The following is a 24,556-nucleotide window of genomic DNA, read 5'->3' on the forward strand; positions in this document are numbered from 1 at the left end:
TTCCATGCCACTGCAAGTTAAGCTGAGGATGTCTTGTTCTGCTGATTTCAAGGATGGAGGAAGAAAAAGGCCTGAAATATGGTTTTTCTAGTCCTTCTAATCAAATTTTCATCCCTCAAGATCCAAATGTTTTAATAGGAGACTCTAGGAATGTCCATGCACCACCCCCTTCCAAGGAACAGGGGAAAGTGTCTAGATGTATGTTCAGTATGCACTGTTACATCGTATTGACAATCTGTGAAGGGGAGTTTGTCATGTTTTGTTTCGCCTTATAACGGTTCCCTGCCTTTTTGGCCTCTGGATCTTCTCCTTGGCAGCTCACTAGGCTCTGGCTCCCACTCTGGTGCACGTTTACATGTCCTCTTCTCCTCTGTAAGCGCTCCCACGGTGGTGGGGCTCACCTTGGAGGTGAGGTCCTTGGAGGCTCCCACCTCCTCCCACAGAACTATGCATTTGTCCCCAGTGCTTCACCCCCAGATCCACACTGTGCCAGGCTGGGCCTCACTTCTGATCTGCCTCGATATGCCTGGCCTCTTCCATCCAACAGGAGCCGGTCACCCTCTTGCAGCAGCATGGGTCCTGTTTGTGGTTGCTTTGTGAAGCTCTTGGTGCTCTGCAATGTGATGCAGCCAACAAAAACTCAGAAGAATTAATTTCCCTCTGAACACTAGACCATTTTTACAGCTTAAGCCCCCTCTTCGCTGTGTAACACAGTATCTCCTTTACAGACGAAAGAACAGAACAAAGAAATTCAAAATCTGAAATGATAGCTCGGCTTCCACTGCCAATTTTGCAAAAGGAGTGTAACTAAAGCTGCAAGCTAAGGGAAAAGGATCATGGCTCAGAATGGAAACCTGTGACACTGATATGCCCGCAGTCAAAGAGAAGCACGTGGAGGGCAGGGAGTAGGAGGGAGGAGGGAAAGATGAGCAGAGAGCAAGCCACTCATTAACTTGGCTACACCACATCGTCTTCTTGAGGCTCCAGAGCCATGAGAGAGGATGTGCAGTCTCTCTTCTCTTCTTCAAGGTACAGACTGTGGCTCTCTTGTTTCCAGTAGGTTTTACCATCAGCTCCTAACTGCACTGCTCCACTGGCCACCAGCTGCAGGGCAATGGGAAAAGCCCGACACTCGGCTTCTTTAACCCGTTCTGATAATGTCTCCTCAGTGTCATCTTCCTTCACAGATACCGGCTCCTGGTGGATCACGGCTTTCGGACTAGATTCCTCCTGAAACGGGGATATTGGGAGTCTTTTAGAAAAGGCTGGTGAACAGTCTCAGGAAGGTCACGCACAGTGCAGATGGGGCAGAAAAAGTCTCATGAGAGATCTCAGCGAGCACATGTGTAGTCGTGTGCAGGAGGCTTCAAGTACATCTAGAAGGGCTTGCCACCTCCATTAGGGGTACCTACTTTACATTACAAGGTGCAGTGGGAAGAGAGACATGGGCTAGAAGATTTGGTTTGCTTTGAGAGTAGGAGAAACTGAAAAAAAAACCCCACCATAACATGAAGGAAGAAGACTGGACCTCAGGAAACCACAAATGCAATGTAACCCCCACATAGTCCTGTTTTTACTGGCAACAGTCCCAAGATTTCCACACATTCCTGTTACCTCTTCCTGTTTCTGCCTTCAGAAAGAAAAGAAAAAAGCAAATTCCTTTTCATAACAGTGTTAGGTAAGAGGACACTTACCAGGACAAAATGCACAGTGCAGCCTGTGACTTTCAATCCACTTTGCAGGGCTTGCTGGTGGGCATTTCCATCCTTAATTGGTGGGAAAAGTGATGGGGAAGCATTCAAAATTTTCCCTGGGCATCAGTGTGAGAAGAGAAAAAAAGAAAAAAAAAATCAATTTGAAATTAATTTCCTTTAAGAATAAGACTTAAGATGTGATCATCAGTTCAAAACAACAGCCTTGATCACTAATCGGGAGGTTAAAGCTCTCAACTGCAGCCAGAACGTAACAGGGCACGTTCAGATTCAGGTTAAAAAGCAAAACATATACATAGCGTTACAATCTCTAAGGAAATCTGAGGAAGTGCTGCCCTGATCTGAGGAAACACTGGTGATGGTGTGCAGGCTTTGGCAGTAGCCAGGCAAGCATGTTTCAGTTAAGGCCAAGGGCCTCACTTGCTTTTGTGCCTGTGGACGGACAGACAGAGTGGCAAGTCTCTCCCCTCCCAGGTGACCAGCCCTCGTGCTGCAGACGAGGGGCTTGGAAGCAGAGGGCTTCGCACTGCAGCCTCATGCAGAGCCACTGCACAGACAGAAGTGATTTTCATGGGAAACATCATTCCCAAAGGAGCCTGTCCAAGTGCAATCCGCACAGTGACTGAGCAGCTTCTGAGCAAGGCCTCAGGAGCTGGCACTTGGCGCCCAGAGCCATGAGGAGCGAGGAGTGTGTGCTCCCTGCTCTGCTGGCCTGGAACACGCCTAAAGAAAAGAGCCACGCTCACTCAGGGGTCTGTAACGGCTGTGTTTCCAGCACACAGTGCAGAGTAGTGCTACGCTGTGCAGCCCTCAGGGCAGCACAGGTGGGACATGAACTGAGGAATCGGTCTCTCTCCCATTTTTTTTCTGAGCGACAACTGCAGGGAGGAAGCTCAGCATGAGCTCCTTGACAAACGACACGGCTACGCTACCTGCCCCCTACCGCAGACAGACCCAAACTCCTGCCTGCTCTGCAGGCTTTTCTGCCTCCTGGAAGGAAGGCAGACGGGCCAGCTCTGTGGCCCTGATTTTACCCCCCTGTTATTCATCATGGCAGCATGAGGCGTTTCTTGGCCAATGCACAGACAGAATCCCAGTGCGGTCCCACTGGCCGGAACAAACGAAAGCACGAGGCAGCCCCACTGATCTACATGCAAACCTCAGTGTCAGCAAGGCTGTGAGAGATTTAACCAAAAGATGAAGAACTATGAGTCCGTAATTCTGGTGAGACCAAGCATCCATATTTTCTTACCTTTCCATTTTCTGAGAAAAGGACTGGACAAAATTCTCATGAATCCTGAAAGACATATTAGTTCAACAGCAAATTCTTCAAGAACTCGGTCAATTGTGCTGTCAAATTCAGAGCGACTCCCATATAACTTATGGTCAATCACCTAAAACATTAAAACACATCAAAAGCCATATCAAGGAAATAATTTGGTGTGAACACTACGTGGGCAACAAAGAGAAAGTAAACTGCATTCACTCCAGGACACTCGAGGATTTAAAAAAGTTGTTAAGTTGGGACATTATTCAGGACATTTGCAATTTTTCACAGTCATATAAACACTCCTGGGACCACCCCAATCACCTGCTAGCTAACACTGCTGTATCACACAGATTGCTTTCAAGGATGCGTAGAAAATCTGCACAAACTGAAGCCAACTGTGAAAAGAGAAATGTGGGTAATTTGGGGTAGAGGGAAATAAGGGGGAACACGTTGGAAGATACTGACGTCTTACTCCAGAATGTCTAGTTAAAGACTAAAAAATACTAATGACTCACTGACAACATCACCACCAGTTAGTCTGTAGTGGCTTACTGAAACCCATGAACTTACCTAAAAAGACAACAAACAGGCCAGACATTCTCTGTAAGGGGAGGAGGAGTCAGGAACTTTTCTATTTCTACTCCACCTCTCAGCCTTAGCCCCCAAGGTAAGTGTTGATTCCTGACTCTGTTCATGAGGGCATTCAAATAAGGGGCTAACAAAGCTGCGTGCTCTTGCCTATAAAAATGTGAATGAATTTTGAAATAACGTAACTTTTTTTCTAGAGATGAGTCTTTATACTGCCGGAAAAAAAGTCATGTAAAGCCAACTCAGCTGTTGAGGAAGTTTGCTGAAAACTGTTTAATGCATGGAGAGCCTCTAACAGTATTTATTTCCATCTGTGCATAGCTGTATGAACATGATTAACTGCTCAAAATAATTTAACGTTAGAAGAAGGAGTTCCTGGTGGGCTGCATTTCAAATCCTAAGTTGTTGAATGCCTTCAAAAGCCATGTTCTATACTGGGACAAATACGATGACACGATGGTAGTCCTTTTCTCTATTTTTTTTTAATGAAACAAACCAGTGAAAGTTTCTGTAACACAGCGCTACTCTACTGACCACAGGCAGGAGAAAAGACTTGTATGGTGCCGCTGACTGAGCACAACACGAGACAAAAGTCTTCCTAAGAAGGGATGAGCCAAGGAGACAACATGCCTATGTGTTTTGCAGAGCCTGAAGTCTTACTGATTTCAGTTAAAGCTTGAAGCTGCATAGGCTGCAGTCTCAGACCCAAATCATCAATGCACTTGCAGTTTTAAGTCCCTTCCTAACTTAGGACTGTAGCACTCACTGAAGAGATGGGAAAGACTCACAGCCTCCATACTGTCCATATAGCTTTTAGCTCTGCCTCTTCTGGTAACTTTGACAGCTTTGTGCTTACATCATGGTACAAGTTTTAAACAAAAGTGAAACATGAATGCTTTCTAAGCATTTCATAAAGACCTACGGATTTGGTAGCTGTGAGCTGGTGATAAAAAAGAAAGGAAACGGGTGTCTTTACCCTGGTGGGAATTCCAGCCCGGGCTGCATTTCGTAGTTCTTCCACACCAGACTTGTTGGAGATGACAAGGACAACTTGAGCACAACTGCCTGGCTCTTTCGCGTAACTGATGAGCGCAGCGAGGTTTGTGCCTTGAAGAGAGAGCAAACATTCATGAAACAGACGAGCACCTACATCACTGAGAATTGGCTCTCAGTCCCGTTTATCTAACAAAAGTCTCATTTTCAACAGCTACACAAATAGAACTAAGGAATTTCTGTGCTAATACAGCTTGTTTGTTAGGCAGTACAACACAACTTCTTGACTTCCAGTCAAAATGCAACCTTGGTTGCATTTTAGAAGGTTCCATAGACTCTACCGGAAAAAAGGGATGGTGGATGCACCCGTATCAGGGCTGAATCCAGCCTCTCCTTTGTAAGGACACTTCTCTGTGTAACGATAAGTGAAAGCTCACCTGTTCCAGAGATGAGAACGGCTACTTTAACTTTGTTCTTTCTGGGTTGGTGTTGACTCTCAACAATGGTGTTATTCAGCAGATGCGGAGGGCTGCTCAGCTGCAGAGCTTCTAGAAGATTCTCGACTTCGATCTGAGAACCTCCTCCAAATATATAAGGAAAATGTTAAAATACCTTAGATTTTATTTTTACATCTAAATTTACTTTGCATTGTTTATTAATCATAAGTTTCAATTAAGAGAAAACCTATCATCAGCAATGAATTTATGTGAGCGCTAACTGAACTGCAAAAACACCCACTACTTGAACAAACCAACTCACACTAGTTGTGCTGATCTCTTTGGTGTTACTCACTTGCAGAATTGTTTACAAAGCCCTAGGTATGGCATAGTCTTTTCAAGGATTATCCCCATCTTTTATACCTGTCTTCCTCTTTCTTTCACGCTGCAAAACTACACTAAAAATGATGTTGACAGAACTGAGGTTGCACTTTGGCTTCCCAAACTGCTCCTCAAGCTGTTTGGTTTCCAGAGTGATTTTGGCTCATGTCTTGCTGAGTCACCACTGGTGGACGTACCAGGATGAAGACTTCCCATCACATATGACTGTACACAGCTGTGGCCTATTCCCAATCTTTACACATGATCCATGTGAGTAGGGAAGGGGTTGGAAAGCAGGTGTGCTGATTACCATGATGGTGGTAAAATGTAATCAACTAATGTCTGAGTCCTTACAGACAGTCATCAGAGGCATTTACTCAAGTCTCAAGCATGTACCTAGGTAAGACATTATTCAAGTACTGTCACTAAAAACAAGACATTCATGCTTCACTGTATTGAACAATGAAATCTAGATGTGAAGGTGTCAAGTAGCCTCCAGCCTAGTGAAACGACAGGAAAAAAAGATGTAAACTACACAAATTTTGCAATAGGGAGTCTCCTCAGTGCCTACAGAACTGAGGAAAACTGGTGCCTCCCAAGAGATGCTCAGCACTTCACAGAATCACACTCTAAAACAACTTACCCTGTATCAACCTAAAAATTAAATAGCACACCCTTAAGTGGAAACCCCTCTGAAGTGAGACAGATGAATCTGTTACACTCAGAATCAAACCACACTCTGTTTAATTTTTGTGGGTGCCTTCATTTCCCACTAGGACACCTGCTAACCTGTGTGACAAGGGGCAACAACTTTCCCAATCAGCCAAGCTTCCTCACATCTCTGTATGTCCTTGAGAACATGCTGAGCCAGGTCCTTCTGCACAACCAAGACAGCACCGATCCCACAACTAAATGTCTGAGCCATCTCCTCTGCAGAGAGGTTTCCCTCTTTGTAAAGCCAGCAAAAGATTTCAGGAATCTTCCAACTGAGGGCATCTGAAAATGATTGAAATTAGTATATGGTCAGCACAAATGTTTGCTATCCATCTTTTATGATATACAATGACAGCGGTATATTACAAGAGCTGGTAGAGACTAATTCTTGCTATTTGAAGGACACTGTCCAAGGAGGACACTGACCCAACTTCCAGCCAACTTTACAGGTGCTGCTTAGCTAGAGGTTTCTAGCCATAATTGGTGTGAGCCAAGTCTTCTCTAGGCTTTCTAATGAGAACACGTAGGAAACGATGGTGAATTAAAATGTATTCATCCCTCATCAGCCAGAAGGAAAAAGCTACAGATGACTTACATCTCTTCTGTAAAAGATAAAGGAGCCTTGGGACAAATCATCTTCTGGCTTTTTTGGACTACTTAAGCAGATCCTGTTTTTCTGTTTCAAAGAACCAATAATTAGTATAAGAGTGTATACTTAGGTGTATTGATGGGCAGAATGGAACAGGGCTGAGTGTTCTACACATGGATGGGATGGGCTTTCACAGTGATCCTACTCATGCAGGCATGGCCTCAGGTTGTCTGTGGAAAGCCTGATGGTGCAGACTTGCCATCTCTACTTCACTTTAGAAAACTGACAATCCCTTAGCCTCGTTACCTTGTCTGTGGTTCCAGGCACTGGCAAGCGAGCTAGGCACCACCTTAGTAAGCTGGGTTTACTTCTTTCCTTTCTAATTTCATTCTACAGAAATGCAGACAGACATACAGACACCTTCCTTCCCCCCTCCCCATCTCCACAATATCTTTGGACTTGCATAGATACGGTTTTCTTTAACATATTGAACTTTTGAATACTTTACCCAATTTTGGCTTCAACAGAAAAAGTTACCTTACTTACAGATGTCAAATGCTAATCTGTCGTGAAGCTACCACCTACCGCAAAACTACATTAAATGTGTGCGTGTGTACCCATGTACTGTGGAGCAAATCATGCAAATTAATTCTCTCAACAAGCTCCACTGTTTGGTCAAAAGGTTTAGTATGGAGAGGTGTCTTGCAGAACACACAGTCTTCTCAAACACCTTTTGTCCTAGAGATGAGCTGCCATCGAACTCTCCTTACATTTCTCTTCTCCAACAAGAGAATGGTGCTCATCAGCTGATGCTTACTTGAAATAAGAATGCTTTTGGTAGGCTCGTTGGAAAAGCATTGACTTCGGGTCATTGAGTCTCCAACTATGCAGACACATACATTTCTGAGTATCTCTGTATCTGAAGCTGAAAAGTCAAGTCCACGCCATATATAAATTTTGTCAAACAGAAACAGTCATCTTTGATATTTACCTAGGACAGCGCTGACACGTTCTGGCAGGATTCTGGAGATGCCTTGCAGCAACCCCTCCTCAGCGATGAAGGCAAAAGCTTTCACATGCCCTGAGCGAAGGATAGGCAGCAAAGATGGACTGTACATCTTTGCTGGGGTCAGCAATATATCTCCTGCAAACAAAACAGTCCATTCAATCAATTTGTTTAAAAGGTCATTAGATGTTTAGTGGGAATGCTTCTCTGAACAGGTTCCCTTCTGCTATTTGTGGCAGACAACCTTGGGGAGTAGCAAAAAGTGCTGGCCTACCCTCCCAAAACTGTGGTCGCAAGCCCACATACCTGCTCCAAAGACTGATTAACCCTAACCCATCCTGAAGAAAACAGCCCTTGGCAGCACCTAGTTATGAAAATGCCTGAACAGAATTCATTGCGGGTTTGCTTTTGAGAAGAAAGGTACTGTACCTAGGGTCTTGTCCCCACAACTGCCAGGCGCTGGTGAGGAGTAGTGTAAAGAGGACATTAAGAGAATCTTCCTTATGATGCTAAAGCCACGGCCGTGAATCCCGGAAGAGGCCAGTCCAATAAGCACATCCTCCTCATCAGCACTCTGCAGCCCCACAAGCATCTGGCCTCGCTCCACTGCACCAACCACAAAGCCAGCCAGGTCATACTCTCCAGAAGAATACATGCCAGTCACCTCAGTCATCTCCCTACCTAAGTGGGGAAAGCAAGCAGTCAGCACTAGCTGTAAGTATGTTTTATTGTTAACTTTAAATTGACAGCATTTCCCAAAATAAGCAACGTATCCAAGATGGCTGCAGAGACAAGCAGCCTAAGAAGCACATTCAGATACATTTTAAAAATCCTTCTGGGTTTCTTGCCTCATCATAAGACTTCAACAAAACAAAGCCTCATGAAGTTACTGCAAGAAGAAACTTTTTTTTTTTTTTCCATTTCATGCTACTTTTCTGGCACCTCCCTGCTCTGACTGAGTATCTAACAGGGAATGAAAACATTAACACTTCAAGAATGTGAGGCATCCAGTTTTGCTCTCCTTTGTACAAGGATACATAAGCAAGAATTAGGATTCAAATGCACAAATAGTAAAAATCATCCCTCTGTGCTGACCCATTTTACAGACAAAGTAGATTTTAAGCCCAAATGTTTGACTTTTTTCCACCAAACAGAAACCAACAGTTCCAATGCCACATACTGCCTCAGCCTACAAAGTCTATTTCACTAGTAATCATTTCAATATTAGAAACCTCAAATCTCAAAGGAGAGGGTGTTCGTACCCAGGAAAATGCATCCTGCATTTCTGCAAGCTTCAGCTATTCCTTCTTTGATTGTTTCAGTCACTTCAACATCAAGTTTGCCACACGCAAAATAACTGAGGAAGAAGAGGGGCTCTGCTCCTTGAGCCAGGATGTCATTGACACACATGGCAACCAGGTCCTGACCTATGGTGTCGTGTTTCTTACACACTTGTGCAATCTGCAAAACATGGTGAGAACCAGCAATGGTGACAAGAAATACGCAAAACTTGGATATTAATCAGTCAAATAAGCAGAAATCTTCTTTTCCCTGAAAAGAATTACTATAGAACATGCATGCAGAAGATAACCTGGTGCATCATCTAATTTAAATCAAGAGGAAACAGCTCGTTTTCTTGCAGAGAAAAGAAAAATCCATTTTGGGTTTTTTTTGAAACATTAATTCAAATTCTAGCTCCAGCTACCCAGAAATTGTCATTTGGGGTTGTTTGTTTGCTTTTTGGAATATTATGTCAAATCCAGAATAAGAGTTGTCTAAAAGCAATTAAAAATTCCCAGAATATTCAACCTATAGAACATCCTAGAAATTTCCAAAAGTAAGATCACATTGCTCAAACATCCCTGTGTGTTCTGCTTTACTTTTGCCCACTAATTTCACTGGGCTATGCAGCAAAAATGAAACAATTTATTAGGTAATTTTCTTCCTTTTCTCCAAATCCACAGAGAATGAGATTCTTCACTCCCACCCTCCCCAAGGAGTCTTTTGATCTCAGCTACGTCATGTCACAGACAACAACATGGGCCTGGTCTGTAGGCTCCCTTGAAAGACAGGTCTTTCACAAAGCAGTAATATTTCCCTCAGGAAGGCTGCTATTTGGTTTTAAAAAAAGTTATCGAGGTGTTTGCATCCTACAAGTAACGAAACCCGATTCAGACATCACAGTTTCTATAAAGTGGTGACATTTACACTGCTTTATTACAAGCAGAGGTGTCTACACTGTCAGGGACACACCAGAGCGGCTCTGCTTGTGCCAACTGCTGACACAGATGCACAGCACCAGCACACACAGTGCAATTCATCTCTGTCAGTTTACCACTTCAGGGTCTGAAACAAGACAAAGATTGCGTATGTATGGAAAAATTTTCAAGGTAACTACCTTTTACTGACACAGCTCTATCTCTGTAGCTACACCTGTGCAGAAAAGCTCAGTACAGGAAGATGGGCAAGGGAAAACGGCAGATAAATACCATCACTGGCTTCAAAATGGTAGCAGATCAGCACCTAAACAAAGTCCGAGTTTGGATTACAAGCCTGACTTCTTTCACTGGCCAGTGGATTTAGAAGTGCTACGGAAACCAGTCATCCCATGTCCTTTGTTGCGTTACAACATCTCCCTCCCACTGATCTACTAACAATTCATATAGGCATCGGCCAAGGAAAAGTCTTGGGAACAGTCTGTGCAAACACAGTTGGGAATGTCTCTCTGCCAAGCAGTTGGAACCAAGACTCACAAGAGCCAGCACCAATCCCTTTTTCATGCTCAGAGGTGTCCAAGGATGTAAGACTGCAAAAGACCTTCTGGATTACTATGTTCAGTCTCCCGCTGTTGCAGGAAGCCACACCATATCATCCCATTACTAAAGGTATAAACACCAACTTGAAACAAGTTAAGTTGCTGTACTTGACCAGTGAAAGACACCTTCAGACCTCCACTCCTCTGATGGCTGAAAGCCTTCTTCTGATTCAATACAGAAATATATTCCTGGCTCAGCTTATCCTATGTGTTCTTGTGTAATCAGCATTCTTTATCTATTGGCTTAGCTTCCTCTTTAATGTTTACCTCCTTCATCCTTCTTTTCCCCAGCGCCCTGACAGAGGTACTCACGCTACCTCTCTGCATACAATTTATTAAGTGAAGTCTGACGGTTTCCATTTCAGCACTCCCCTGTACTCCTCTGAACTGATCTTTCTCAAAGCCAACGGACCCTCTATTTTATAGCAGAAATTCTGGTTCTTATTTCCTCAAGTGGTCAGCTAAATTTTTTGGTTTATTATCATTTCATCACAAAACATCCAGAGACTCCACATTCTTGCACAGGCCTTGCTCAAATGACCATCTACAAAGTTCAAATGACCACTGCAGTGGATTTGAGATGTATTTGTAATGCTCAGAAGGGTGCAGATGGTGCAATTGGCTGTGGCATTTAAAACAGTCCTGGGAGATAATGTAAGCTTTGTTACAGTCAAGTTGCAAGTTACCTGCAGTTTAGGTCCAAGGCCTTTAGTTTGAGATACCAAGATAGGATCACCATAACCAGATGCTTTCAAGTCAAAGAAACCAGCAAAGCCTCCTACTTCTGAATGACTGCCTGCCAAGCACAAACATGTCAAGGACCATTTTTAAGGGAAATAAAAAGACCCAAAACACTCACCAAGGCAAGTACTGCAAATTATGATTTCTCGGAGAAGACAGCACTGTGTCCACTGACAGAAACATGCACAACTTTATGAAGCATAGACCCCAAAGTCACATATTTCATGGCATTGTAAATAGATCTTTATTATTCTGTATTTGTGACCTATGGATTGTGTATAGCAAAGGTTAAACATTTTACCACAAGTTAACAGCTTGCCTTTTTTCTTTACATAGCTTCCTTTTTCTAAGGGGAAAAAAGTCAGCCAGAAATTTTCCTCAGTAGATCACTGCTAAGAGTAGAGGACATAGTCTGAAGAGCAGATAACAAGTTTGGTGATTGTTAGCCACACCCCAGTAACTGTTTGGATGTTGTACTCGTATATACAGCTGGTAGGATTACTCCTGTTCAGTGATGTACAAAACCATTCCATTAATCCAGGAATTATTCTGTTCACTAGACTAACCTTGAAAGAGTGCCATCATCTCCATGGTAAGCCAACTATTTTTTAATTAAGCAAAAGAGGAATGATGAGAAAGAAATGAAAGTTTTCTTTCTTCGTGGTCACCCCAGCCCAGCTTCTCAAGCTCAATTTCAATGCCAAGAATGCATTGCTTACCTCCTGGGAAAGAAAAAGTTCTGTTCCATTCAATATACTGAGGCAATTCAAAGATTCTTCCCAGTCTTACCTGATCTGGTACCACTTACAATTGATGTTTCCGGCTGATGAAACAAAACATCACTGGTTACAGCTTCCACATGTCTCTCCTTGTATATTAGACCCCTGGAGAGAGTAAAGGACATGCTAGCAGCAGTAGTGACATCTTCTGCATAGACCGTTGTTCATCATACAAATGGGAACAATAGGTATAAAACTGCGGACTAGCATCTATTTCTGCTAGTGCCTTTGCTTACATACAGAGACTGTTTGAGAAGCCGTACACCCCGATGGCCAATGTCCTTCCTGTAAGTGGCACCCTTGAAACGTACGGCCGCTACACCCCTGTTGGCTTCTCCCAGTGCTTTCATCAGGTCCTCCTTAACAGCAGTAATGGAGAGTACTCTGCCACCACTTGTCACCACTCTGCCATCTTTCAGCGTTGTGCCAGCATGGAACACCTGCAGCCCTAACTCTTTGGCTTGCAGCAGCCCTACAAAATCAAAAGGAATTCTCTGAGTATTTTAAAATCACAGACTATGTTGGCAAAGCAGTGAAAATTGAAGTCCTTTCTTCAGTCAAGGGAGAACAACAACAAAGCTTCCCACCTTACCTTTCTTCTGAAAAACAGCATTACTAGTGAAAGGTATCCCACTCCACTGGCCCTGACTCCCTTCTGAGATGTCCAGTAAGGACACAGATCACACAGGATCAGAAATAAGGAGACACAACAGGACATACACCTACCCTGTGCCAGGGCAAAGCTGTGCTGTATATTTTAATTCTGAATAATTTGTGCAGGGCTTTCCTGTATGAAATCACTATTCACAGCAGCATACTGTCTGGATTCTCCCCTCTCGCTGACATTAAACCATTAATGTTACCTCAGCATGCCCCTAGCTATTCTGCCGTGCCCACTCCACACAATTCCCTACCATGCCTGGAATCAATGCTCTACAAACACTTGCAGGTTGCTATCCAATAACTAAAACAAGTGACATATTTTGTCCTTTTCATTTGTTTCCATGTATTTTCCTGTCAGAGGAAAGCAAAATCGTTCATGGGTTTTTTAGATTAATATTTTGAGGAGAGGGTAAGGGAAGAGGAGGAACTGCTGCCATCACCTGGAAAAAGCAAAACAAAACACAGTTTTGCCCTTGCTGTCAGCAAGATAGATTCTATAAATGAGTAAAAAGGACCTTTCACTCGCTGAAGGTACAGTGTGTTACATTGCCTCAGCACTGCCCTGACAAGGTCAAAGCTAAGCCCCAGCTGGCCTTGCTGCAATGGAAACCTAACTCCTTCCCATCATGTTTCAAGGAATACTTCAGAATAAAATGTTTGTTAAGGCACTATAACGTGGGAATCAATGTGAAAAATAGGAAAAAAAAAAAACCTAAACGCACACAACTCCAGAGGCTGAAGTATAATAATAAAAGCATGGATTGAATGTCATTGTTTTGATTGTCTTTTTTTTGTGATTAACAAGCAGGGGGCTCATATAATCTCACGCCTAAAGGTATGAATATCAACTTGAAAAAAAGTTAAGTTCCTGAATTTGACTAGTGAAAGGAATCTGACTAGTGAAAGGTAGCTTGCTAGCAGGAGGATTAATTCAGTTATGTGGCTTGGATTTTTACAGTTACAGAAATGCAGAGTTCCCCAGAATATCACTGACAAAACAAAATAAACACAGTGAGGAAACTGGAAGAGGAGTGTGGGTGAGGAGAACATGACAGCAAAAACCTTGACAAGGGAAAAAGCAATACAACATGACCTTCTGCCTGGGTGATGTAGGGTAACTGGAGTTCTGACAAAAATAAGGTGGCCTTGATACAAGATCAGTTGTCTGTGTTGGACTGGCAAGGCAGTAGCTGAGGGGGAAGGAAATAGATATGCAACAGTTCCCTCCGTTTTCAAACACTTGAAAAATCTTAATGAGATATTAAACCAAAAGAATTTTAATAAAGAAAATGAATATTGATGTAAAGCCCGCGTGCCCATCTTTCCAAAAACCCTTCAAGCCCTGTGAAGGTCTTTATTGGTATTACACAGCAATGACCCTGGCTGGCTGGCACAAGGGGAGGAACCACTCTGATGGTGGAGGCATGCACTGCTCCTATTTTAAAGGCCACAGGTCCTCAAGACTCACCCTAATCACCTGGTCAGGCATTAGCTAAGACAGTGCGACCTCCTGGCAAGGGAGAAAAGCTGGAAAAAAGCAGTGATGCGCTCACAACATTGTGGTCCACGTTGCCTGCACGGTTTGTGGAAGTACTCCACGTGGACACACAGAGTTGTTCCAGGAGGACATAATTACCCACCACCTTCTTATCTCAGCAACCAGCTACAGACAGAGCTTTACAGAGCATTGTAACTTTAAACATTTAGCCCCTGTGCTACTTTGGACAGGCATACCCTGTAGCTTACAGATCTTACCGAATATCTAGCCCTTCCACAAGGACAAGAAGCGATGGATGAAGGCAGACTCCAGTAAGGTGCGAGGGCTGGGATGGAGGAAAGCTGTACAGATCTCTGGGAGAAGAGGTACATGCAAACCTACTGAAGTATTACACTGAAACTGAACAGTAAACAACCTACTGCAATTACCTGTTACCTCCATGCCTTTGTCATAGTCTCCCGGGTATCCTGGACTTGCCATGACCACGCACACAGCTGTACTATTTTCTGACCAGGCTGGCATGAAGCTGCAGAGTTTGCCATCAATTGTTGCTTGAATCACTTCATAAAAATCGTTTTTAAGCAGTGGAAGAATTACCTGCAGAAAATTTTCATAGGATAGGTGTTAATTTTTTATTTTGCTGACTTGTTGAAATTCAACTTAGGGAAAATTAAATTAATAGAGTAAAATCTCTACCTGCCAAACTGAAAATACTGTGTTTCCCTATACCAGTAGATTTGGAAACTATAGGTGAGCATTATTTGGAGCATGTTTTTGCAACAGTCATAAATTTACAAACATGAGATGTGTGATTATGTATAAGGAACACGAATTGAGGCCACGCCCATTTTGCTTCTATCCAGAAAATAAAATCTGAGGAACAGTTCTTTAAAGAAATAGTTCACACAAGCTGCCTAGCCAAAATTCTAAGTTACAACATACATTGTCTAAGACATTCGCATTCAGCTCTGCATGTTCAGGGGGAGGGAGACATAAATTCAAACATAACAGGCAAATTTCCCTAGATACAAGATAGAACAGTCAGGGGTAAAAGAATGAAGAGTATTTAAATTTCCAGGATCTTTCACTCACCTGGCACTGAGGGTCACCAAATTGACATTTAAAGTTTAAAATCTTCACACCATCTTTGGTAAGCATTAAACCTGTTTGCAGCACACCTGAACAGAAAGAACACAGCCAAGCAAATTAATGTAAACATTTATTTTTAAGAAGTCCTTTAAATGCAACACAGTATTTTGGAATGCGGGATGCATTTCTGCAAATCATAAGGAATTCGGAGCATGGATTCCGCAAGCACTGATACACAAGTCATAATAATCCCACAATAAGCAATGAAGTGGCAAGCAGCAACCTAAGGAACACTGCATCACGTTTTAGACTGAATACAACAGAAAGCAACCCCTCTGAATCAGGAAGGTGAGTTCCGCCCTCTGCTACAGCTCTCTAAATGCAGGCGTTCAGAGATCAGAAGGGACTGACAGGGTGAAAAAAACAGTTCCCATAAAACCACATTCATTACGCAGACTTTGCAATTTTCTTACTGTTAAGTGCACTATTGTTATGCATAAACATAGATGTGTAACTGTATTTCAGGGAAAAATACCAAACCAAAATTCACAACTGCCATTAACAAAATTCACAACTGCCATTGAAGCTGGTATTGGTAATTTCTGCTGCAACGTGCATATAAGCATGTGGTGATCTAAAGCAGGCCTTTCACCATATAATCAGAAAACCAATCCCCAGAGAATAACGAGTGTTAAATTTTAAACCCCACAAAGCTTTACGTCCTCCAGCATGGTCACGAAAATGCTCAACGGTCACTACGTTCTTACTGCAGACTTGGGTATCGTAAAAAAGTTACCAAATAGCAGAGAATACATCACAGACTGGAGCCCAACACTTTACATATTTGTGATCTCAACAGTCTTCAGTCCCAAAAGCAGCCACTGGCATTAAGTGACAGCTGTGAGCATCACCTCCTTTTTTCAAAACAGCCTTAAGACAAAGATCTTAAGAAAACTTACATTGGTCTACATAGGAGTGAAGAGTACAACTGAACTTAATGATATATTATACCCTGAACTACAGAGTCTGGTTGCAACTGCTTTAATAAAAAATATTTAATAAAATACAGTATGTTTTATGGAGAAAAGTCGAAAGTTCTTCTCTCCAAAGGAAGAGCTATAAACCAAACCAGTGAGGCTTAATATTGCATGAAAAATGAACTTTTTTTTTTTTTTAAACACATATTATTTGGAATTCAAAAGCGATCTCTAACAATGAAGCTAACCTTTGTATGACTTTACCTTGTTTTTCAGTTGAATGCTTACTTACCTACATACGCTGTTCCTTCGTGTCTCATACTATCAACAACATGTTGGAGGACAGCATCATTGATTTTCTCTAGAAGAACTTCTGGAACCTGACGATCAACATCAAACTGATTGAGACAGTGATGACATTTGCTGGACTAGCTCATAGGACCTGGAAGGACTGGGTAAGTAAATGCTTCAGCTATGTTTTCTGCTCTCCCACCCCCAGCCAGTGTGCTCCTTTCATCAAGGAGTTGCTGCCTGAAGGACAGATACACTAATCCTCTGTTTCCCAAGATTTTTTGTCTGTTTTTTTCTTTAAAAGGCAAATTTTAAGGAGGTTTGAGACACTGGAAAACTGGGCTGTACACAGTAAGATTGTTTCTGTACTGATAGAAAAATACACTAATAACGTCCTTGAGCAGCATATTTAGGGCAATGCAGTCAGCTTTAAGAATCAACAACAAGAAACCCAAGGTTACATTCAAGGCAGAAAGATTCCAGGCATGCAGGGAATTTTGCAGGGACATTTCAAGTGATGCTACTCGTAGCAGAGAAACACTAAGTTCAGGAATAATGGAAAAGGTAAAAGAGAGACCATTTCTCAGAACACTGGCTTATTAAATCCTAAAAACAACTACTAAAGTTTGAGCCCTGTGTTGCACTCACACCAGCAAAGTGCCAATCAATTCTAGAAGAAATCTGGCCTGTGTGATAGAAACAAGACTGGGCCCTAAAGGAGATATAGTAGGCACAGACGTAACAAGCCTTATTGCAGGCTGAGGAGGAGGACTGCTATACCTGAGGAACTGGGCAATAGGCTCCCATCCCTCCAGTGTTTGGACCCTGGTCACCATCCAATAATCGCTTGTGGGCCTGGGCTGGGGGCATTGAGGCGACGGTGACACCATCCGTGAAGCACAAGCACTGTTAAGAGACGCACACAACATAGAAACAGTGACATGTGCTGTCCTAAGGGAAGTTAACGCTGCTGGGGACAGGCTGAGGCTCAGTTCTGCCAGGAAAATTTAGGAATCAAAGTTAGAAAGCAATAGGATCCACTTATTCTGCTGCAAGCCCACTGACCTGAAGGATTCACTGAGCTTGCTTTCTCATTTTTAAAGAATCAAAAGAAATGGTGGCCCCCATAACAATTATTTTCTGATTAATTAGATCTTGACCTATCAGTCAAGTGAACATATGCTGACCTTAAGGCATGAGAACAGTCTTCATCGACTTGACTGAATTATTCATATGTTCCAAGTTAAACCTGTGTGTTTGCACACCTGGGGCCTGAATGAGTGTGAGGTATTCTCAGTGCAGGACAAACCTTGCACAAAGAACTTGTTTTCAGTTTTCATGTGGCACATAACACGCATGCTTAAGCTTCATCCTGCCACTGAGTAGTAACCCATGGTAAGGAAAGTGCTAAAACACGCATGAAATATTAGCACAGAATTATTGATGTAACAAGAATTACCAAGACAAAGTCCATACAAACGTGGTTTTGGTCACCTCAGGAAGAAAAGATCATTTTCCACCTAAAAAGATCACCATAATTGCCATTTTATGGCTAATATAGAAGAAAATTCTACTGACAACATACATGGATTAGTATGACATCAAATTGCTTAGATTGTATATTTATTTATCTAAGTGCAAATAAACCAAAAAACTATTTGAAACAAACTTGCATGTTTATGCGTAGGGCATAGCAATAATGCCAAAGAATAAAAAAAAAAGATACCACCATTCACATACAGAAAGTTCTTCCCCTTGAAGAAGTTCTTCAACAACAACCATCCCTCCAAACATTCTGTCCTGTAAAAAAAAAATATTTCTCCAGTTAGCAAACATGACATCTACCGGCTAAATCCTCTCTTTATTTTCTTTTGACAGAAAAAAACAACATACACAAAAAGTACCGGCTTGCTTGAATTCTGCTATGTTGACCAAAGCCAACAGAATCTCATCTGGAGATAAGGAAGAGGCATTGAAATGCACTTTATCAGATCCTGGGAGTCAATGAAAAATTAAAAAGTTGGAGGGGCAGGGCAGCAGGACTCAGTGCTGGAGCAAGAGTTCGGTCACAAACTCTACAAAGCCCTGCTCACCGCCCACTCTCCAGGGCAAACATGAGGAATTTGAGGATGATACCCAGAGAAATTCCTTAGTCAAACAGGCAAGTTTCTCCTGCAAATACTTGCTTCTTGTGGCTGAAACTAGAAACTCAGAGGCTACAGAACATCAAGAACGCGATTCCCACTGACCTGCATAATCTCTTGGACAGCTCTGCAGGCTTCCTCTTTGCTGGCTGCAATAGTCACTTCTTTTCTAGCAGCAGGGCCCCTTGCCCGTACGACTCGTGCAGGAAAGTCTGTGCTTTAAATGAAAGTAAAAGTGAGCTTCAGGCACCCCTACTGCATCCAGTGAAATTACCATTTTTAAGTTGAATACCCACCATATTCTTCCTTTTTTTCTGAATAGTTGAAGAATAACACATCAGAAAAGCACATTCCCTGCTAGCCCATCCTGTCATGAAGGTAAGCAGACTCTCATAGCCCTCAGCACAGGACTGTGAATCAGAAATCCGTGAATTCCATTGTTGGTTCTGACACCAACTCAATACATATCCTTGGACAAGTCACTGAACTTTAACACCCCACAGTTTCTTCCTCTTTTCCCTGAGTTTGGTTACTATTTGATTGCTGTCATAGGTTTAGAAAGATGAATTTATTGATGATTTATAGTTTTGTAACACCAGATTACAGTGCATAATCCCTTAAACCACTATTGAAGTTCTGTTTAGCATTGTAAGGTTAAGGCTGAGTTAGGTCTTGCACGTAAAAAATATGTTAGAACTACTGCATTAACAGAGTATCTTCAGAATTGCTCCACTTACTCTTAAAGACAAACTAAATCTAAAAGAAAAAAAGAGCAGAAAACAGCATAATATTAACTTATTTTAACTACACTTTATCTATTCACCTCTCATTGGCTTGCGGACAGTCAAATAAAATGTTCCTTTTGAAGAGCTGATTCTACACACCACCAGCCTGTTTTCTGAAACAACATCTCGTTCCTCCTTTCCACATTACGATTTATATTAGGATAAATCTCAACCCTAGATTTACACAAGCAGCCAAAGCACGCTCACACAAAGCCCCCTTTCTCCACGTCTCAGTGTGCAGACCCAAGATACAGTTTTTCTTTTTGAGTCTTATGTATGCTTACAGACATAGAAGTTGTTGGCCTGTTTCTCTACACGGCGGTAATACAGACTAAATGCTGTTAAACAGTAAAGTCAGTTAAAAGGTTGGTTTTATTTAAGAAAAAAAAAAAAGTTCCACTAGATTATACCACACGCAGCACGTGACAGCAAAGACAAGAACTCTGTGAAACCAACACACAGCCACAGACCAGTGTAGCTGAACATAGCAGCTGCTGTGAGACTGGACCAAACTAGCCGCAGTGGTAAGGTACTCTCCCAAAGGATCCCCAGTGACTTCAGAGGCATTACCGCTCAAAGCAATTGCAGAGAGACGCAGTTACATTTCCCTCTCCATGTAAGAGAGATGCTGTCTAGCCTTGAAGAAATATGAGTATCCTCCTTAAGTTAGAGTATTTGACCAGTACCTCCCAAATCACTCCACAGACAGCATTTTGCTGGTACCTGTCTGTGTAGAAATGATTCTTGCCTTTACAGAAAGATTTATTGAAGTATTTTTCTCTGTTACAATTTTTTTTTTTAAATGGCTAACCAGCAACTGAAGAAGCTGATCAAAGGGAAGAAGAGCTGTCATCCATGAACATAAAAATCAACTAGTTTAAGTTCCCTGCACCTTCAACCATCTCTCTAATTACAAAACTAGTTCATTCAGCAGCTACTTGACAAGAACAAGAGCTGAAAAGTTACCAATTTCTAGGTAACTATCATGGGTGAAGGCCAAATGCATAAATGTCTTGACAGAGGAGATTCCAGTATCAAAATACGTACCTGATAATAAACCTACAAGCTTCCTGGGGATTGGTGAAGGCTTTCCATCTTGCTGTCGGGATCCCATGTCGATCCAGAAAGGCTTTGGCAAAACTGGTGTTGGATGCCAGCTGGGCTGCTTTTGCAGATGGCCCAAAACACCTAACTCCCGCTGCTCTCAGGTCATCAACAATCCCTAATTATCAAAACCAGCAAAAGAACCAAGTGGCGTCTTTGGAAACACCAAGTCATTCTGACAAAAGGAAAACCACATAACCCTTCCGGCACTGTTACACTTTTCCTCGTCTCAAACAGCTCATTCATCCCTAAAATAAGGTTCTGCATATCCAATAACCTGTTTCATCCTTTAGTTTTAAGAGGTCTTTTGCTCTTGACATTGCTAAGCACTGTCACAGTTACCACCCCATGACTACCGTTAGGACCGTCTGGTACTTCTGTTCACTCACTATTTAAGACATGGAGCCCTTACTGTACCACATGACAATAAATGCACGCGATGGTCCGGGTACTGTTGCATACAGCAACAACGCTAGGACCATTGCAAGAAAATTCTTTATATAAAGGAAAGCAGAGCAGAAGACACAAGAGTACTTGTAACCATTACTGATTCTTGATCCTCCACGATTTCCCCTGATGATTTCTAACACACAAAAAGCAGCATACAGCTATGAAGCCAAATGTTTTAAGTGACTACAATTTACATTTACAAGATAATCCAAATTTTCTTGCTCTCCAGTTTAATCAAATCATTGTGTGTCCTAAGAGCCAAAAGAGGTCATTTTAAAGAGGAATTCAAGGGGCTGATTTTTACTGTCAAGTTAATTTATTTCAGCCTTACCAGCTGCCAAAAGAGCTTCTTGTCCAACTAACACAAGTCCAATGTTATGATCTTTGCAGAACTGGGTAACAATAGTGTGATTGCTCACTAATACAGCTGAAAAGGAAATATAATTGAGTTAACACCGTAAAGCCTAAATAAGAGATGGGAGATGAGAATGTCATTGTTCTGTCTCCCTAAGAAGTATGATTAAAATAATGAAAACAGCCCAGGAAGGGCAAAGTAAAATAAACAATATAATAATAACGGAGTGCAGAAGGACCAGTGAATATTTCCAATTTACACTATTGTTTTTAATACACATCTGCTAACTTATTAAATGTATTTTATTTGCTGTACATAATCAATATAAACTTTTAAAGCTGCTTATCTTAACAGAAAAAAAAAAACTTTAAAAAAATAAAACTAAGTTCATAAGGAAATTCAATTTCAACAACTGAGCAAAGATTTACTCAATGCCAGTGCACGATGTAGCTAAATTTAGCTGAGCAGCCTGGGCAGACATCGGATAAGTTGGTATCCAGAAGTTAGTAACTTTGAGCCTTCTATTCCTCTGTTAAGTTTCGCCAAAATTGGTCAGTGTATTCAAGAATAACAGTGGGAGGAAAGAGATGAGATGTAGAAATACACCATCTCATATAAGCCTCACAATCTTAAGAAATTAGGCTAAAAATAGATATAGCATGATGTTTTACTAGGCAGTTCTAAAATTCAGAAACAAAACATACAGAAAAAAATAAATATGTGCCTTAAATAATTTGTGGTACCGATAAAAAAGAAGAGTAATTGTCATCTCCTACCGATTCAATACAAACATGGTCAGTTTTGTTTCAGTTCCAACACCTGTATTACTGATTGCTTGGCACAATATTTTATTTTTGCCCCCCTTTTTACCTGAATTGGAAATTTTTCCATTGTCAGCTGTTCCTGCATTTCCTGGAGCAACAAACACATGTTTCACATGTGGAGACTGGGCCAGCTTCCAGGCCAGCGCATGCTCTCTCCCTCCACTGCCAATCACAAGCACCCGATCGGCCATTAACCTGTGCAAACCCAGAATCATCATATATAGTACTATCTATTTATTTCACAAAGCCATGTAAAAATGAGCAAAAACATTTAAATTATATCTCTCACTTATAATTGGTAAGTAATATCAATCCAGTTTCTATAAAAAGGTATCTATAAGACATCTGAACAGAGTGACCGTACCAGTAGTGTCACTGGATGGATGCAACATTCAGATTTGGTTTAAATACCGACAACAATAAAATCACTGTGAAATATTTTTTCCACTTGTTTCAGCGTAGTCAAGATCTCCTCTCTCAAGTATCCAGGCTGAGATAATCTTGTCATGACTAGGTCTCATCAAGTCCTTTCCACAATTACAAAGGACAGGACTGAAAGTTTCATACAAATGCTCTCGGTAACTTACCAGATGAATATATTTCAAATTGAACACTGTGGTCAATCTAGGAACGTTTACGACTGTAAACATCCTCAGTAAGAAATGGGAAAGACAGTTTTCAGAACAGATTTTATACTTTCACAATTGCCAAGACGGCAGCTTCAGCAGAAGAGCATGCTCAATAAAAGAACAACTGTTAATTTCACTAGCACACTGACATTTAAAACAGTTCCTTGGTAATATTTCTAGGCAAATTAGTTTTGATTTATTTCAGAAATATTATCATACTCAACGCAGGTCACATCTGCAAACTTAATTTTTCCATATGTGTTGAATGTGGACAAATGTCAGCAAGAAAAAACACCCTAGAACATGACCTTTAAGGAAGACGCTAATGGCATAAACCAGTCCTTACCCAGGAAATAGATAATAAATTAAAGACACCATAAAACATCAGCTTTGCAAGCAACATGTCAGCAGTCTTCTCCCAAGAAATCATAACCATTGGTTTGAGTTCATTACATGGCTTCCAAAGACAAAGAGAAGCTAAATGGTGAAACTGAGGTATATTTCAGAAAAGATGTTCATAGAACTGGACAAATCAATAATCATGTTTAGAGTTCCTGAGACAGTATTAAGATGTCTTAACCTAATATCAACAAAATAAAATTTAACCTTTATATTCTCATAATTATTAAATTGTCCAAGTACAATATTTTAAGTACTTTGAGTAGCCTGTCCCTGGGGACTACAGACCGTTGTGGATCATCCAAGAGACTAATTTTAAGTTTTAGGTACTGTGCTCTAGGCATATAAACACAGAGCATATGCTTAACGCTCTACCAATTCCCAGACTGATTTCCTTGCAAAAGGCTTTTCTAAGTCTTTATACTGTGTAACTATCCAATATGTCAGACTTCGTCTTTCCTTTTGTCACTGCTTGACAAGTAATTCTGGAGTCACTAGGAAGTCGCTGTGAATTTAAAAGCAAAGGGTTACAACGGCTCTATCTCTAACAGAGACATCTACATGCTCTCTACAAAGCTTCATTAGGCTCTACAGTCCAACTGTTATTAATAAAAACCAAAGTATTTTTAAAAGCAGAATTATTTTTTCCTTAAATATAATTTCACAATTCACTGAAGCCTTCTAAGGCAGAATAAATTAAAGTTCGTGACTCGGACGAGAATGAAATCAAGCAGTGCCTCCTACCCTGTGGAAAAAATGCACATTTCCGTGCCACATCATTATGAGGACACTAAAGACATTTTTTGCAAACCAATTCAAAAGTGTGCTGGAAGAAAAGAAAGCTGGTAAGTCAGTTGATCCTAGAGGAAAGGCTGTAGAGAGGGACACCTCACTTGAATCGTCTTCCCTTACCGTGTCAGACACTGCTGTTTCTCCACACAAAAGGCTGCGGAGTCCTACAGATGGATTTGAGTTCTTCCTTCAGCTCCTGCTTCAGACCCAAATGATTTCTGATCTCCTAAAGCCAGGGACAAGAGTGAGAGGGTGAAAGAAGCAGACAGATCTGCATGCTGCCCTGTCCCCTTTTATCCTCCTATCTAACGGGAGGATCCCCAGCAGGACCCCCTTAACGCTGACCGCCCTACCAAACAGACCTCCCCACAGACTTCAGCAGCATGGACCATTCTCCTCTCTTTCCATTTTTCCATAACGAACAACGGAAAAAAACCCTCCCCACCAATCAGTCCTACAACGTTAACAGGATTCAACCTCAAGGAAAAAAAAAAAAAAAGAAGCTACAATGAAGTATTAAAAAGCTGAGAT

The 24,556-nt window shown here is 41.7% G+C and overlaps 1 protein-coding gene across 1 annotated transcript; it reads right to left on the minus strand.

Moving 5' to 3' along the window:
* Positions 1–957: 957 nt before the first annotated feature.
* Positions 958–22,396, minus strand: LOC104348762 (trifunctional purine biosynthetic protein adenosine-3-like). Its single transcript, XM_009954118.2, has 21 exons — positions 22,252–22,396; positions 21,358–21,453; positions 20,520–20,694; positions 18,793–18,904; positions 18,284–18,343; positions 17,324–17,449; positions 16,545–16,632; positions 15,279–15,364; positions 14,615–14,783; positions 12,266–12,497; positions 12,036–12,130; positions 11,192–11,301; positions 8,953–9,151; positions 8,120–8,371; positions 7,676–7,828; positions 6,171–6,377; positions 5,001–5,144; positions 4,547–4,677; positions 2,965–3,106; positions 1,695–1,810; positions 958–1,230 (listed from the first exon to the last, which is right to left on the minus strand). Exons 1-21 carry the CDS (start codon positions 22,394–22,396, stop codon positions 958–960), a joined length of 3,111 nt encoding a protein of 1,036 aa, XP_009952420.1.
* Between the last annotated feature and the right edge of the window lie 2,160 nt (positions 22,397–24,556).

The sequence above is a fragment of the Leptosomus discolor genome, chromosome 1 (assembly GCF_034619465.1).
Source record: "Leptosomus discolor isolate bLepDis1 chromosome 1, bLepDis1.hap2, whole genome shotgun sequence".
Taxonomy (NCBI): domain Eukaryota; kingdom Metazoa; phylum Chordata; class Aves; order Leptosomiformes; family Leptosomidae; genus Leptosomus; species Leptosomus discolor.

Excerpts from the sequence above, each read along its gene's own strand:
- LOC104348762 (XM_009954118.2), bottom strand. The coding sequence starts at position 22,396 with ATGGCCGATCGGGTGCTTGTGATTGGCAGTGGAGGGAGAGAGCATGCG. Across the intron at positions 20,695-21,357 it reads AGAAGCTCTTTTGGCAGCTG|GGATTGTTGATGACCTGAGA; the intron begins GTAAGGCTGAAA and ends TTTGATAATTAG. Across the intron at positions 3,107-4,546 it reads GGGCTGGAATTCCCACCAGG|GTGATTGACCATAAGTTATA; the intron begins GTAAAGACACCC and ends TTAATGTTTTAG.